The sequence below is a fragment of the Apus apus genome, chromosome 5 (genome assembly GCF_020740795.1).
Source record: "Apus apus isolate bApuApu2 chromosome 5, bApuApu2.pri.cur, whole genome shotgun sequence".
NCBI classification, from domain to species: domain Eukaryota; kingdom Metazoa; phylum Chordata; class Aves; order Apodiformes; family Apodidae; genus Apus; species Apus apus.
The window spans coordinates 42,543,407-42,559,814 of NC_067286.1; the positions used below are offsets into that span (position 1 = coordinate 42,543,407).

Here is a 16,408-nt window from a genome sequence, read left to right on the forward strand (position 1 = left end):
AGGGTTTTCTTGATAGTAAGGCTCTGTGGGCTGCCTTGAGAGGTAAGGCTGTAGGGCAGGAGTGCTGAAAGATGTGATCTTGTTTCTGTGCAGTGTTCACTTTACAATAACAGATTTTCATCCTTTGCTGACTGAGCGCCCTGCACCCCTATGCACTGCACATGCTGTATGAATGTCAGAATACATTCTGTGTCCCTGAAGGTGCACCCGTGTGTTTGTTTTTTTTTTTCTCCTCTTGTGTTCTCCAGCCAAAGGAGGATCCTGAATATATCGGGATGCCCCTGAAACTTTCTTTAGTTGGCTGTCACTTCTGGATGCCTTTTCTTTGATGTCTGTAGACAGGTGATTTGAGTACAGTATTGCCTAATAAGCTGTGCAAGCAACTGACCCTATCTCCTCAGCCCCTTCTCCCTGCTGCTTTGTGGTAGTTGTTAATGGGTGTTGCACCCTTGCACAGGCAGTCATTTATTTTACAAGTGTTGCTGTTTCCTCAGTCCGGAGAAGATCTTTTCTACGCCGGGAAGCTGTACACTTTAAATTGCATTGATTTTAAAACAATCCATTTAAACTACTGAAAATCCAAACTGTGGATGCTCTCCTGCCAGTTTAAGGATGCTTCATTTTCACTAATTAGATGTCTAAACAGCTTTAGTTTCAACACTAATGAGTGCCTTTTGCACCAGCTTAAGTTAATCTACTTAAAATTGTACCTTGAGTTATACTGCAGTAACATTCTCATGCTAAGAAAGCCTGCAAGGAGAGGAGGAGAGCACTGGGCATCACATCACATACCAAATGCCATTGTGGGAAGCCTATGCCCAGCAGTACAGAGGCATTTGGTATCTGTGCAGAGGTCCAAGTGTACCTGAGCAGGAAGAGGTCTCCTCCTGGCTGTCAAATGCATGTAAATGGGTGCAGATTAAGCCTTGTATTTCTGCAAAACTGAGACTCTGTGAAAGCACAGAGCATGCTACAGAAATGACTGTGACTGAAAAATCTCCATGGGAAGTGTTTAACAAGGAAGCAAATGTTCTCCTTTTGTTTTTGTAACCTGACCATTGGGGTGGGAGAAGGTGGTGTGCCAGGCTCTGAAAGCAAGGTCGATTGGCCAGGAACAGGATCAAAATCAACTTTTTCTTTTGGCACGTTGGAAGGGAAATAAAAAAGGCAAATGAGCACGAAGGGGCAAAGGACATGGCAGACTCTGAAGGATTTTAGAACCTAAAGCTGTATTTAGCAAGTTAAGGGATTAATTGAATTTCCCAAACACTATGTGTTACAGCTAACAAATTAATAACCCTGGCACTTTTGAACCAGCAGTGTATTTGGTTTGGCCCTATAAAGATTTTTAAGCAACAAGTCAATGGTCAAAGCAGAACCAGCTCCCCAGAGAGCCCTGGGTTGCCTGTATTCTAGCTCCCTGGGAGATGCAGCCCTCTCTGGAGCAGGGCTAAGTAGGTATCAGGAATCACAGAATTGTTCTTGTTGGAAAAAACCTTTTAGATCAACAAATCCAACCACCAGCCTAATTCTACTTAGTCCAGTGCTAAACCACGACCCTAAGCACCACATCTACACGTCCTTTAAACACCTGCAGGGATGATGTGCTTCCCAGAGTGGGAAACAAAGGTCATACAAACTCTAAAGATGTAACCTGTCTCTGAATAGGCAGAAAATGAAGTTTCCTTTGAGAGACCAAATAAGACCTGTTTCATTTAACAGAATTTTTATACTCTCTTTGTTTGGAGGAACATAAAGTGGGACAACAAACCTGGTTTTATATATTTACAAGTAGCATAAATCACTTTGTTATGTGTGGGAAGGAGCAGAATGGGGGGCACAGCCTGAGTTGGGACTCGCTGAAACACTCTCACTGTTAGACTTTGTCCCTTTTTTGATGCTGAGGCTACCTTGGATCACTGATCTTGATGAAGATGATACTCTCTTGTTCTTCAGTCCTTTCCTTTTCAAAGATTTCCAAAGCACCTTATGCATTAATGAGTTATTGAGAAAGAATATCATTGCTGGGGAGTAATGCAAGATATACTAGCAAAGATGGAGCAGGAATAAACTGGGAATGTTGAATGAGATGTCTAAAGCACTAGTTCACTTTCTGCTCCTGCCCTTTTCATCTCAATCTCCGGCACTTCATCAGTAATGAACTGCAGGGAGACACAAATTGACATAGTGCAGGCTGTACCACTCACATAGTCTGTTCAGTCCCTATCAGTGACCCTTTTGTAATGCTACTTTCTGTGGCATTTTCCAGCAAAAAATTCTGGTGATGTTTGAGAGTTTCCAAGCCCTGTTTCTACTTTGTGGCCCTCTCACCAACGTCAGAACAACAGGATAGTTGCCAGATCTGTCTGACTGGGCAGATATGTCTGTCTCTGTCTCTACAGCTCTTTTTTGGTTAGTGGTGAAGGGTCAACTCTGAATACCAAAGGGAACTCTGGTTTTAGCAAATACCTCCTATTCATCCTCCAGTTTGGGGGGAAAAATTGCATCAGGAAAGACAGCACTGTACCTTGAAAAGGAGCTCTTGATACAATATCTTTTCCATATATTTCCATGCTGATTTTTTCAATTAATGTATTTCCTCCTGTTTAATCTGCTAGTCCTTCCCTCCTCCTAAGTTTATGATATTTAGATGAGCTTTGGATACAGACTAGACTAATATGCTTTCTGTGCAGTTACAATCTTGCTGCGTGTAAGTTCAGGGTTGCTTTATCTGCTGTGGATTGAACTGAGGATGTCTACTGGGAGTTTCAGGTCTTGGTTTTCTCATTGGAGGTCCTTCCATCAGGCAGGTCTGTTAAATGCTTGCTGAGTCCCTAGAGACACTTGATCTGTGTTTAAAGGGAAGCAGCTGAACGAGGAGAAGAGAGAAATGCCTGTGTACTCAAGCGCTATTGCTCTGAAGGGATCTTCCTATAAACTGTGCAAAGCTTGCATGGCAATCTGGGTGCCTGGGGCTCTCCATGTGCTCCATTCCAACAGAAACCTGTATGGTGTTTTCTGGCTTTTCTGCTCTGAGAAAGAGAAGTTGATGGCTTCTGGATGTTTTGAGCATGAACTGTGTTTAACTCTCCTGAGGCCCAGGCCAGGAAAACCTCTGGAGGATTCCAAGTAGCACCTGCCTCCTGCTCCCCACTACTCTTAAAGTTTTCCCTGTGGAGACACCCGCTCAGGGAGAGCAGGAAGTCCATAAATAAATAATTCCCTCTGTCTCTCCTGATCAGCCCAAGCAGCTGTGATTGCTCCTGAATGCCTTGTTGCTTTCTTCTTAATGGCTTTTAAACCAATTTCACCCTCATCTGATGACCCAGCTTCTCCTCCTATTTTTGAAGAAACAATTTCTTCTTTTAGAGAGAAGGATTTGGGGGATATTTATATTGTGTCAAGAGTTTTGGCTAAGGAGAAATAATATAGCAGTGCAGGTGAAGCTACAGTTTACTGCTTCTATCAGGCTGAACCATGCCTAATTCTGACAAACCTCTACAGGGCACTTCCCTGGGTACCGCAGCTAGTGTTGACCCTTGCTTGAGAGCTCTGGGCATGTGTGATGCTCATGGACTTCCCGCAAACATTTAATAACTCTTACACCACTGTAAGATGCTGCAGTTTTTTGGATGTGTTTTACTGTTGGGAAAGGTAATCAATGAGACCTCTGAGTACTTACTTTGCCCCCACAGTGTGTAGGTAAAAGTTGAGGAACATAAGTTAGGAGTGCAGGCTCTCATTTGTCCATTCAGCTGACCTACAGCACCTCATTAATGGGCATTTGACAGCTTCCCAAATATTTGGGATGTATATTGGTGCTCTTGTACTTTGTATATATGAACTGTAGCAGCTTGAAAAACCCCAACAAAGAGTGATCCTTACATAGCAATTGTATAGTCAAATCTGAAAGTGCTTGGTCTGTATCCTAGCGGAACTCACAGAGATATTTATTTTTCATCTAATGGGGGTCATCTAGGTTTATCTACATAGAAGTATTCTGTACTTCTGGACATATTAGTACTGTCTCGGCAGGCAGAACATACCTTCTGGGCAGCAGGACATGCAAGGCATGTTCTGAGCATCCTTACAGAGCTGGCCAGGTATCCTACGTGATGTGTACTTGCGCAGTCTTGTGTTGCAGGCCAGAAACAGTGCAGCACCCGTCTAGCTGGCTGGAACACAGCTGCAATGCCTATGGTTATAATGCTAAGTGGGCTGATTCAACCCAAGTGATTGCTGGCTAATCAAGGGTAATGACCTATGTTTTTTGTTTATTTTAACAATCCTGCTTGACCAATCAGTTTAATGACTCTCCTCATGAAACTTCTTGGTACTTTGAAAAAGCAGAAAGAAGTGCTGTCCCTATGTGGTTCCCAGGACTGATCTTTGCAGAGCTTATGACCACTTGTGCTATGAAATACTACCAAATGATGAGGGGCAAGGTCTAAAAGATGAGTTGAGTACTACTGAGTTCAGCTGACTGTAAATATTTAATGAAAGATCGGTATGTTCAACAGATGAGTAGAGAGGGGAGGCATCAGTAGTCTTTGATAATCACTAAAATAAAGGTATTCAAGAGATGAGCAAAAGACCGAAACTAGATTTCCAGTTGTAAGCACTGCGGAGACTGAGGGAACCTGTTGCTAGGAGGCTGCATCACCAAAGTCACCCTCAGACCACATGGGACTGAGATTTGAGTTTGTCTTAACAATGATACTGAAAAGTAATCTGTTCTAATGCTGCCACAGGAACAGTGGAAGCTGGCAACATATGACTTTGAAGGATGAAGGCATTTTTACTGAAATCTAGTGACGCATGTTCAGGTCCATCAGGAGAAGGCTTAACTGCTGCCCACAACTGAACTGCCTCTGAGCCTGGATCTCTATGAAACTTAAAGACCTGGAAGTTATTTCAATAAGTTTCAAAGACATCCAGGAACTTTAACTTCCACACAAGAGAGAGGCTGCTGTCTTCTGGAGTGCACGGGGCAGCATAACAGAAGTAGGACTGAGCTGGTGAAGCTTCTTTTTTTCTGGTAACCTGGATCTGTCTCCTTTTGACTGGCTACCCTCTTGATACTGTATGTGTATGGATTGTGTAGCTAAAGCAAACAAACATGTTTATATGGTCCTGGGTTCGTCATGCCTCTTCCAAATTATGTTTTATGATATAGGCAAAGATTGTTTTTCTTGTTCTTTTTCCATTTATTGTTTGTAGAGGTACCACAAAACCATGGTCATTCACAGTCTGTAGGTATAGAGTTTGAATGTTAATGACTTGTAGACAGAGCAGTGATTTGCTAAGGTGTTTTATTGCAGGTGTCTGAACGAGATAAAGTTGATGGAACTCAGAAGTTAAAAGTATGTTAAGAAGCCTAGGACAGGGTTTGTTGGCAAAGCTATCTAATCAAATAATTTGTCACATCAATTTGCTCTTGTCCAATAAGTGAAATAAATGTAGTAATGAATAAACGCAAGAGGAAGTTGGGAAAAAACCCAAAACTCTATTGTTTTACAAACACTAAAGTCAGTTCAGAACAAATCTTCAAAACCGTCATGTACTTAGTTGAGCTGTTTGGAGATCCATAGCAGAGGATGCTTGTGCTGCTGATACAGCATGTCAGAAGGAAGCTGGTCTTTTGTCATGTCTGGTTCTAGCCAAAACCTGTGGTCTCTTACTGTTAGCAACTGGAATATTCTGAGACTGGAGAAGGTGACCAGGAAAGCAGTCTTGAACATCTGATGATCTCTGCTTTTTCCAGAGTGTTGTGCATCAGGTTTCTTAAAGTCACTTGGGACCTGCAGGTTCATCTCACTGCTAAATGCTTTTGCATAGATCCACTGTCGGTGAGCTCGTCTGTATTTGGCCTGGCTGACCTGGTGAAGTCAATACTCTTCTATTGACTGCACCCAAATAAGGCCAGATGGAGGTTCCTGCAGGGGAAGGAAGGTCTTTCATCCCTGTTTTCTTCATCCCTTGTACTCTGGATGGAAAAGTCCTTTCACTGCTTTGCTTCTTTAAAACTGCCTACATCACTTTCCAAAAGGACTCCGTGACTTAGTCAGAGAACCCACCTAAGAGAAAATTATCACAGAATCATAGATTAGGGGTTGGAAGGAACCTCCAAAGGCCACACAGAATCACAGAATTTTTTTAGTTGGAAGGGACCTTAAAGGTCATTGAGTTCCAACTCCCCTGCATGGGCATGAACACCTTCCACTAGAACAGGCTGCTCAGAGCCCCATCCAACCTGCCCTTGAACATCTCCAGGGATGAAGCCCCCATAACATCTCTGGGCAGCCTGTTCCAGTGTCTCACCACCCTTACACTGAAGAATTTACACCTGATCTCCAACCTAAATCTCTCTTCTTTCAGCTTAAAACCATTACCGCTTGTCCTCTCACTGCAAGCCCCTGTAAAAAGCCCCTCCCCAGCTTTCCTGTAGGCTCCCTTCAGGTACTGGAAGGCTGCTTATAAGGTCTCCCAGGAGTCTTTTCTTTTTCAGACTGAACAATCCCAATTCTCAGCCTGTCCTTGTAGGAGAGGTGCTTCAGCCCTCAGATCATTTTCGTGACCCTTCTCTGGACACATTCCAACAGGTCCACATCCTTCTTGATCATAGATCAAGATCATAGAGTCCAACCCCCCTGCCAGAGCAAGACAAAAAAAAAACCCCAAACCAAACAAAAAAATCCCAAAAACCAAATAGGGCATATCACTCAGAAAGGAATCCAAACAGGTATTAAAAGTCTCCAGAGGACAAGACTCCACAACGTCTCTGGGCAGCCTGTTCCAGTGCTCTGTAACCCTCAGAGTAAAGAAGTTCTTCCTCATGTTGCGGTGGAACTTCCTATGCTAGAGTTTGAATCCATTGCCCCTCATCCTATCACAAGGCACAAATTAAAAGAGGTTGTCCCTGCCTTCTTGATGCCCAGCCCTCATGTATTTATAGATATTAATTAGATCCCCCCTCAGTCTTCTCTCTAGACTGAAAAGCCCCAGGTCTCTTAGCCTTACCTCTTGCCCACTGCTTTTTTTTCACGTTGTAGTATTCAAACTGTGAAGTCTTGGTTACTGCAGCCACCTCATTGCTGTCGCTGGGAAATAAGTCATCTTGTATGTGTTTAAGTTCCTGTTTTAATTAGACTTAGAAAAATTACCCTCTATATTCACTGTCTAGCCTGCAGTGGGCATACCCTCTAACAGTAGTTCCTGAAGCATCTTGGTTCTTTAAGCCCCACTCCTTTTCTGGGTTGAGACACTTGGCATTATCAATGCACGTGCCAAAAGTATTTTAATTCTTTGCTTGCAGTGTAACAGTACGTAACTGTTATCTCTTCTGACAAGACAGGTATTTCTTTTGATCAACTCAGTTAGTAAGCTGGTACTGTGAATATCAGGATCCTGAGGTGATTAGAATGCATGGGCTTGGAGAGAGAAACAGCAAATCATCTCCAAATTGGAAGAATGAACCCCTGTTCTCCTGACCTCCCTCCTTGGAATTTTGCAATACAAGACTTAAAGCTAGTGTACTGAGGTAGGAAAGCTAAAGGTGAAAGCATACTGTTTGACTTTATGTTCCCTGTAACAGAATGAACCACCATACTGGAAAAGCCATGCTTGTGATGCCTGGGATGATGGATGGAGAGGGATTAATTTCTGCTTTGCTACAATTTGGAAAGAGGATGGGAAACAGCACTGAGTGTGCTAGTAAATTATATGTAGCTGTCAGCGTGAATAAAATTGCTTTCCAGTCAATGTCTTGGTCATGTTCTGCCCTGCCACAGTGGCCCAACTGAGGGTTAGTGTAATGCATTGTGGGAAAGAGATCAGCAACAAGTCAAAATCTGGAGCCAGTTCATAGCTCTCCATTGAAGTCTTCTAAGTCTATGAGATCCATCTAGCTCTGTAGTTACCTGTCTTTTTTGAGGAAGGTTTCTGTCTGCTTAGTTAAAAAAGCGTTAGGCAAAGAGTGACTAGGAAGTAGATTGACAAAACATGAAAGCAGATCCACTGCAGTATTTCTGGGCAAGGAGGATAGGAATTCCTATCAAATACTTCAGCTAACTGATGATGCAAGAGAGAGCAGAAGGCATAATCACAGCTATGTCATTTTCTCTTCTGCCTCTCCTTATACTTCTTACTATAAGCTCTTTCAAAATCTGAAAAACAGTATCTCTCCTCCCATCATCTTTATTCTTTCCCATTTGGTAAAATACTCTGTGCCTGCCTCTAACTCTGATGCCCTGTTTTGAATTCTATAAAAGTTAGTATAGTAGTCTTTGTCTTTGTGTGTGTGTCTGCATGTGCACTTTCATCTAAGATGTCAGCAGGAACATGTTCTGCTTTGGAAACAGAGTCCTGCTGTTAACATTGTGAAAACAAAAGCAGGTATAGAAGGCCACAAATCGCATTTGCCTTAGAAAAATAGGGCTTATTAAAATAAAGTCTTGACTTTTAATTGGCAATGTAGGGACTATGTCTTATCTCAGGACTCTTAATATTGTTGCATCCAAGCACAGAACTTAATGAAAGGTAATTTTTTTGGACAGAGAATTCTCATTCAAAGCAGGAGAGTAATGGTTAAGACGCTTGTATTCAGACTCTTGCTCTGCTACAGATTTGCTCAGATTGATCTGCGGCAAGCCAGAGGACTTCTTTAGGATGTGATTTGGCAGTCTATAGGTTGAGAATTATAACTCATTTTAAAGATTAGGGTATGCTTCAAGTATGTCTAAGAATGTTCAGATGGGCAATGATTTAAAAATTGCAATGTGAAAACTATTTTCTGCTTAAATAGATGTTGAGCTTCAGCAGTGATAGAGGTGATACCTTTCAGATGAAAGCACATTGTTCATAAGGCCAGTTAGGTTCTTTTTGGGGAAAAAAAAGAAAATCTATTGGAGTTTGGCAGAAAACAAGACATGTTGCCTTTGGTGTGGAGAGCAGACTGTTTTTTTGAGGTGTCGTAAGGGAAAACAGAATTAAGCCCAGAATAAAGAAGGCTGTTTTGTCCTCCTGGATAGAGTCTGTATCTGGGATAGCTGTTTGCTGTGGAAGGTGATATATGTGGGAGTGGCATAAGTCTACCAGCAATCAGGGATCTGTGCTCAGAGGGACCTACATTTCTCTCCAGGATTACTAGCCCTGCAAATCAAAGGGATCATTAGGGCACACAACACGGTGACTTGTGTGAAGTCCAAGCAGTAAAACTAGCCTCAAAAGTGTCTTCTAAATTAATCAAAAGGAGCTCTCTGTAACTGTTTGTTTCCTTAAATGAGACAGGGACTGGAAAAGGTCTCTAATTGTTGAAGTCTTTCCCCAGCAGACAAGGTAAGAATGTGTGTACACAAGTCTGTTCTGCCCAGCTTAGGTCTCCTAATTAGTATATATGTTTTGTGCCCCATACAGACACCACTTCACTCACTCACTTGTGAGAATACAATAACAGGGCCTTCATAAAAGGGAAGAAAATCCTAGACCCCCAAAAGTAACTAGATCTCTGCCTCTGCTGCATTTTCTTTATTCACAAAAAAACCTAGCCTTATCAACAAGTGATATCAAGTTTGTTTGGCATGATTTGCAGGTTACTTCTATATTAGACCAAATGAAATTTCTGTCAGTCAATCAGTCAGCTTGCTGGAAAGCTGATCATTATTTCATGATAAAAGGTAAAAAAAAAAAAAAAAAAAAAAAAAAAAAAGGTAAAAAATTAATCTATCGCAAACAGATTAGTCATTTAAGGAGGAGGGAAAGTCTCCAAAGTAAGTCTCTATCTGTCATCTCTTGGAAGGGCCAGTAAAAGCACAGAGACGTGTCTTTGCAATTCTTACCTTCTTTCTGGTGAGGGGGATTGCATGTCTCAAATAACTGATCCTGCCTATAGTTCCATCAGCCTCTAGCATTCCAATTGTGCTCTGTCCAAGGCTAACATTAATGGAAAATAATTGTTCTGCACTTGGACCAGGTGTGAGGGGAGACCAAGTGACCTCAAAAGCCGGAGGCTGCCTCATGAAGGTCATCCCAAAATACAGCACTTACTAGAGCACCTGTGGGTATGCTCTGCTCAGAGGTCACAGACTGAGTAATCAGGACTGTTCCTGCCCATCCTGCAGAGAGAGAGCAGCAGTTCCAGGAAGGATTCAGTCAGCATGGCAAACAAAGCTGTGCTCACAGCACAAACTAGTACTGCTATTGCCTGTGCAGTTCTGCCTTACACTTACCTAAACTGAGTTTTTTGGCTTCCAGATTTGTCAGCTTAATCTGGCAGTCTTTTGTAACCTCATCCTGATACTTTTTCAAAAAACATGTTGGAAGGATGGCCATGTTGAAGATCAGTCTTTCTGTTTTTATTATTTGGGGGAAAGAGAAATTGGCTAAAACTGTGAGAAGACCTCAGCAAACACTGTATGCAGAAGGGTTTGCAAAAGAAAGGTGAAGCTTGCTAAAGTTCTAAAACCAGCCTGCAGGGCTCTTTCTTTCTTTCTTGGTGAGTTCATGTTGGCAGAAGAGGTCCAGTCAGCAGAGACTGTTCCTGTTTATCCTTCACAGAAAGGAAAAGCCAGGCTTCTGCAGATACTCTCAAGGCAGAGGAAGCTCCATTTGTCCATTTGCACTGGGTCAGAAGAGATTAATGTTACATTTCTGCACCACTCTGTAAATACCCACCTTACCCAGTCAGTCCTCTGTCAGCAGCAGCCCATTTCCAGAGTACAAAACCACCATTGTACTGGTTATATCAGTTAATTCAGCCCTGTGGACCTTGTGCCAGGCAATCACATGGTTCCCTGCTTGCTTCACCTCAGCCTGGATAAAAGTTAAAGTGCAAAATTAAAACATCAGCTATTGGGAGAGCAGGACCTGCCTGCCAGGCCATTCCCACCCTGGTCTCCCATTCACTGAGAGCCCACACCAGAGCTAATCTCTGCACAGTCAGGATTCAGCCAGGGTGCATCTTTCTGGAGAAAACTGTTTTCCATCAAAATCAGCTCACTGCAAACACCCTGACTGCTCTTGAACTGTAGCCTGCCCAGGCCCTGACTCTGTGTGCCTTCTCCTGCCTCTCTTACTACTGTGCATCAGGAATCTTCTTGGGCGGGCAGCTAGGTCATCAGCGGATTCCTCTCTGTCCCCAGATTTCTGTTGGAAGCACACTGGTGCTTGTTTTGTCCTTCTTGTCTCTGCTTGGGTTGTTTGTTCTCTGATGTAGCTGGTGAGCTTCCTTAATGACAATCTTGGGCCCTACTAATGCTAATGCTGTATTAAAGCTTTTGTCTTCTGTCTCTTTTAAAGCATCTTAGTTTCTGCTGGGCTGATACATCACTTAGGTGTAAAAAGGTATATGTTCCATTTGTATTAATTCTCCTTTCTGGAAAGATGTATAATCTGACTTGTGTCGCCTACTGCATTCAGGTAACCAGAGTCTCCGGTACCCTTAAAGGTGTGGGTGAGTCTTCTGCCTCTCATTTTCTAAACCAATCTGTCTTCTGTGCCATCTTCATGTGTACCTTTCACCATAAAAGACCTCTGTTTTGACATCCTTAGGCTGTGCTTTCTTAAGGATAGTTGATCAGAACCACACAGTTTTTCCCCTCTCTGCCTGGAGACAGTTTTTATGGCATTTGTTAAGATCGCTGGTGGAGGAGGTAGTGAGAAAGTTGCACTGATAGACTTCAAGAAAGCAAGGACAGTTTACTCTGGTTGTGAATTTGGCCATTCCTCTTTTTTTAATACTCTCAAGTTTCTACAAATGCTAATTGCATGAAGAGTTTTAGCCTAATTTAGTCAGTGGTTATTGCCATGTTTATGTAGTTCTACTGACAGTGCATTTTCTTCTATGCTGTATTGCCTCCTTCATCAGAATACCTCTAGTCTGCCCTGTGCTTCTCCTGGTGTTACACTCTTTCCTCTTCTTTTTCTCCTACTTCTTTTTTTTTGTTTGTTTGTTTGCCTGGTGTAAGAATGAATCTTTTATCTAGGTGTGTTTGTATCTTCCTTTTAAAAGGGCCTCTAGTTCTTGCTTATCTGTTAAGGATATTTTTTTTTACATTTGAGCAGTGGACATCTAAATGTGAAGTAGGAGCATAGAGGAGAGACAAGTGAGGTTTGCATGAGTGCAGTTTGGAAGGTGGAGAGTAGGTCACAAGGGACAAGTAGACCTTGTAGAGCACCTCTGTGTGAGTCAGGCTTGCCAGTGAAGGACTGTGTGTGCTAGGCATGTGCCCGAGGGGCTTGCATACCTCTGTGGAGAGGGATCTTCAGATAGGTATTGGTACATTGCTGTGAATAGGCAGCAGAATTGCCTACGTGTGACAATGCGTGCAGAAATTGTGCAAGCACACTGACTGTAACAACAGCTGATACGTATGTGAAGCTCTGGAAACGTGTCTTTTACGAGGCTGGTTGTGTGCACCTGTCTTCACGTTTGTGAAGATTTCTGAGGGTCTGTGTCTATGGTTTTTGTGCCTGGGAATACAGTTACCCTGAACGTTGCACGGGCCAGGATTTATTCCAATGTGGTTTCATAAGCTGCACTGAAGTCACATTCGAATCGCACCGCTTTGAATGGGACTCAGGCACTCTTCTTCATGCGTGTGCCTGGGAGCATGTGTATGGGAAAGCAGATGCCAGAGCACAGCGACCGGGCTGGGTCAGCGCGGGCCTGGGCCTGTGCACAAAGTGCATGTATGTGCATCGTGCGTTTGCGTGTCGCGCTGCTGGGACACGCGTCCCCAGGGGCGCCCGCGGGCTGCGGGGCGGCGGGACGGGGCCGCACGGGTGCCCGAGCCCCCGGAGCAGGTGTAAATAGCCCGGGGCACGCGCTTCACCTCACCGCTTTGCTTAACCCTAAACTCCACAGCCGGTGCCTACGAGAGACAGACGGGTCGGCAGGAGGGAAGGGGAGCGTGCGCTGCCGCTTCCGTCATTCCGCCGGTGGGACCGGCTTGAAGCTGCGATTTCGTGTCACCCGCGCTACCGGCGGCCCCGTCGCCCCAGCTGCAGTGCCAGGGCCAGCAGCGCCAGCGGCCCGCACCGCACCCCGCGCAGCCCCAACCCCCCGGCCCGGGACGCCGCCTCGCCCCGGGCAGCGCGGAGCGCCCGTGCCCCGCGCCGCGCTGCGGTGCCGGCTCCGGCGGCCCCCCCGGCCCTGCCTCCCCCAGCCGCGCTCCAAGCCCAGCCCCTGCGCGGGAGCCAATAGCCGCCCGCCCGTCTGCATCCGTCTCCCGGCGTTAAAGCTACAGCGGGGCGCGGGGCGGCGAAGCCCCTCGTGGCCGCGTCCTGCGCGCCGCCCTCAGTGTGTCCGCACGCGGGTGCGGAGCGGCGCTGCCTCCCGCCGCCTCTGCCCCGCGCCGGGCTCGGGCCGGCTCCTCTGCCCGGGGCTCCCCGCCCTCCCTGTCCCCTGCAGTTTAGTTGTTCCCTCGTGGTTTTTCTTTCTTTCCTTTTGGTTTTTCTTTTCTTTCTTTCCTTTTTTAAATTATTTTTTAAATTTTTTTTTTTTCTCCTCCAACCGGGAATGCTCAAACTGGACTGATGGACATTTCCGAGCTGTGCATCTCCGACCCGCTCGGCTACCACAACCAGTGAGTGTGCCGCGCCGTGCCGCGCCGCGACCGGGCGAGCCGGGGGCGGGCTGGGACCGGCGCTGCGTCCCGCTGCGGGTGGGACGGGGCAGCGATCCCGCAGCCCCGCTGCCTCCCTGCCGCAGAGCCGCCCGCCCCCGCGGAACCCCGCGTGTACCAGGTCCGGCTGAGCAGGGCGATGCGCACCTCTGCGCGGGCAGGTGCGGCAGGGGCCGCGGAGTAGCGCTTTGCGGGGGCGGTGTGTTGCTCTGTTTCTTTCTTGCCTTGTAACTTCTCCCTCTAATGCTTCATCTCCTAGGAACAGGCAGCTAACCGTGAGCACTGCCAGTCCTTTCTGCGCAGTTTTACTTTCTGTCTGTGCTAGAATTTCTATTAGATTAATTGCTAGGTGTCTGTCAAGAGATGGTTGTATAAAATTGCACAAAGTAGACCCATTCAAGCATTGTCTTTTATTTTAAAAGTCTGCTTTTTACCTAAAACGTCCTATGGAAATTGAGTTTCCCACAGCTTACTGTTTGGGTAGCCTGCCCGAGAAGAGAGTGGAGTGAGTCGGAGGGCTGGCAAGCAGACATCCCGAGCTGGGACCGGTGGCTGATACCTTAGCACCTGCTACTGCTCTTTGTATTCCGAAATAGGCTGTGCCTGGTAATGCTGTATTTAAAATCACTTTAGCATGTTAAGTTTGGTTTGATCCTTTTGGAGGACTTAGGAAACAAGGCAAAATCTTCTCGGTGTTTGTATCCAGCTGGCTGAAGCAATTAATTTTAAATGCATTCCTCCCCTCCGATAAATCTCACCCTGAGCAGAGTCTCCTTTTGTGTGTTTGCATGTTAATCCGTGTGTCACCTACACAGGTTCTGTGGTGTCATCAGAGGTGGGAGTGAAGTAATTTTGTCTATTTCATTGCTTTTGTTTGAAGAACACATTGTATTTATTAATATTAAAACAATTAAAACCAAACAAAACCCCACAATGCTTACTCTTCTATCCTTATTACAGTTGTCTTTTATCTTTCTGTTTCCTGATATTCCATCTGTCCTTCCACTCATTTCTTCTCCCTTTTAATCCCCTGCTTCCAGCAGTTTCATTAAAATGAGACTTAGTATTGTTAATAGAAATTAATAATCTAGCCCATGTGATTTTCTTTTTCCCACTGGTGCTTCACTTGTGGCTGCTCCATTTTGAATTAAAAATAAACAAACAGTTTCTTAAGGGAAATGTATTCTGTATGCTCCTGGGAGTCTCATATCTTAATATTAAGGCAAAAATAGAAAGTGCATTTACCTTCATTAAAAATAAAAAAGGTACAAAATGCCACAATCAAAAGCTAGATCTTCATTACCTACTATATTGTCTCTTTAAGTTTTTCATTTTATTTTTTCTACTTTTGAAATTGAGAAAAGGAACTCAAACAACCTGAAAACAGTAAGAAGTAATCATGTTGTATTACTGTTCACCTGTATTACTTTTCCACAGGCTCACAGTCAGCTCTCAATAATCTCAAGTGCACCTCACCTATATTCACAACTCTTTGGCCACTGAGTAGACAGATAAAGGTGGCACTGGGAAGTGCCACTGAGCCCCTATGGCTTTACAATAGACAGTCCTGCTTTTTGAGATGGTACTGTTGGAGAATTCTCCGTTTAGAGAAGTGCTTGGCTTGGTGTTGTGTGCCAACTAAACTCCTCTTTAATACTGTTGTGTGTTGGGGAAGAGAGACAGAGAAATAAAATTTAAAATATCTCAACTTTTATTTTTCAATCTCTTATTTTTTTAATTAAAAGAAGTACAACGAAGCAGTTAAGTGTGGCTAAGTCTGTAAAAAGTTATTGAGAGAAGTAAAAGATGTGAGAAGCCTTAAAAATACAGTGTATTTCAAGGTGTATGTGCAGTGTGTCAGATACCGATTTGGTTTACATTCCGGTTTTGTTAAGGTTAGATTTCAGATTGCATTCCTGTAGCTGAGGATAAAAGTTGGCTCAATATATATCTCTTTAGTCTTTTTTTCTCCCACTGTAGCACAATTACATTGTGAACATATAATGTAAATACAGGTATTGCATTGTGCCTGTATCACTACCTGGCTGTGTAAGCAATATTATCCTTACTGTACTGATTTACTCTACAGACTGCTAGCCATTGAAATTACTTTAATAGTTATTTTCCTTTAAAAAAAAATACTGCTTTTAATTATGAGGAGAGCAATTTGTATCAATTTAAGCTTTAAATTAAGAGTGAATTTTAAAACGTTGTTAAGCTATAGGAAAACACAGGAGAAAGACTAGAATGCAGGAAGATAAGTGGAAGTGGTCACTCAATACGTGATCCATACAGTTACCTGGAAACTCTGTTTCACCTTGTAATTATTGAGACAGAATGAACAAGGCAAAAGAGAGAAGTGACTCCTTTCTCCTTGGAGTTTAAGGAGAACTTAATTTTTTTACAGTTGGACCCAAGAAAAGTCTGAACAAAAACTAAGTAAAGGAATTAATTGTCCCTAATTGCACTCTTCAGGTTTTGGATTTGTCTTCCTCAAGCAGTGAAGAGTTCCCTTCCCTTTGCCTGCTTGTCTTGGTCTGAGCGATTCCACCAGGAACCTGCCTAAGTTCTGGTCAGTGGGTTGTGTGGTTTCCTTCAGTGCAGGATCTTGCAGGCACAGTAAGAAAATGTTAGTTTTGACCCTCTGTGCATGTTTCCTAAGGCAGCATATGTATTTCATTTCTTGCCTAGGAATCAACTCTTTAGCAACCGCTTGCTACCTTTTGGTACTGAGCTTTGGGGGAATTATTCCTGGAGTAGGTAATGAAGCTCCAAAGAAGAAGCTT

At 44.0% G+C, this 16,408-nt stretch overlaps 1 protein-coding gene across 7 annotated transcripts in view; it reads left to right on the top strand.

The window, feature by feature from the left end:
• The window catches only part of ESRRB (estrogen related receptor beta), a 130,248-nt gene that overhangs the window by 32,314 nt on the left and 81,526 nt on the right, over window positions 1-16,408 (top strand). Inside the window, exon 1 of one of the 7 annotated variants that reach the window (XM_051621488.1) lies at window positions 13,418-13,583. The exons of 5 other annotated variants lie outside the window; for them this stretch is intronic. In XM_051621488.1, the coding sequence (XP_051477448.1) occupies window positions 13,534-13,583 (50 nt within the window). In that variant the 5' untranslated portion in view covers window positions 13,418-13,533. Of the gene's footprint in view, window positions 1-13,417; window positions 13,584-16,177; window positions 16,195-16,408 lie in introns of those variants that run through there. One more of the 7 variants, XM_051621496.1, reaches the window with a different exon arrangement.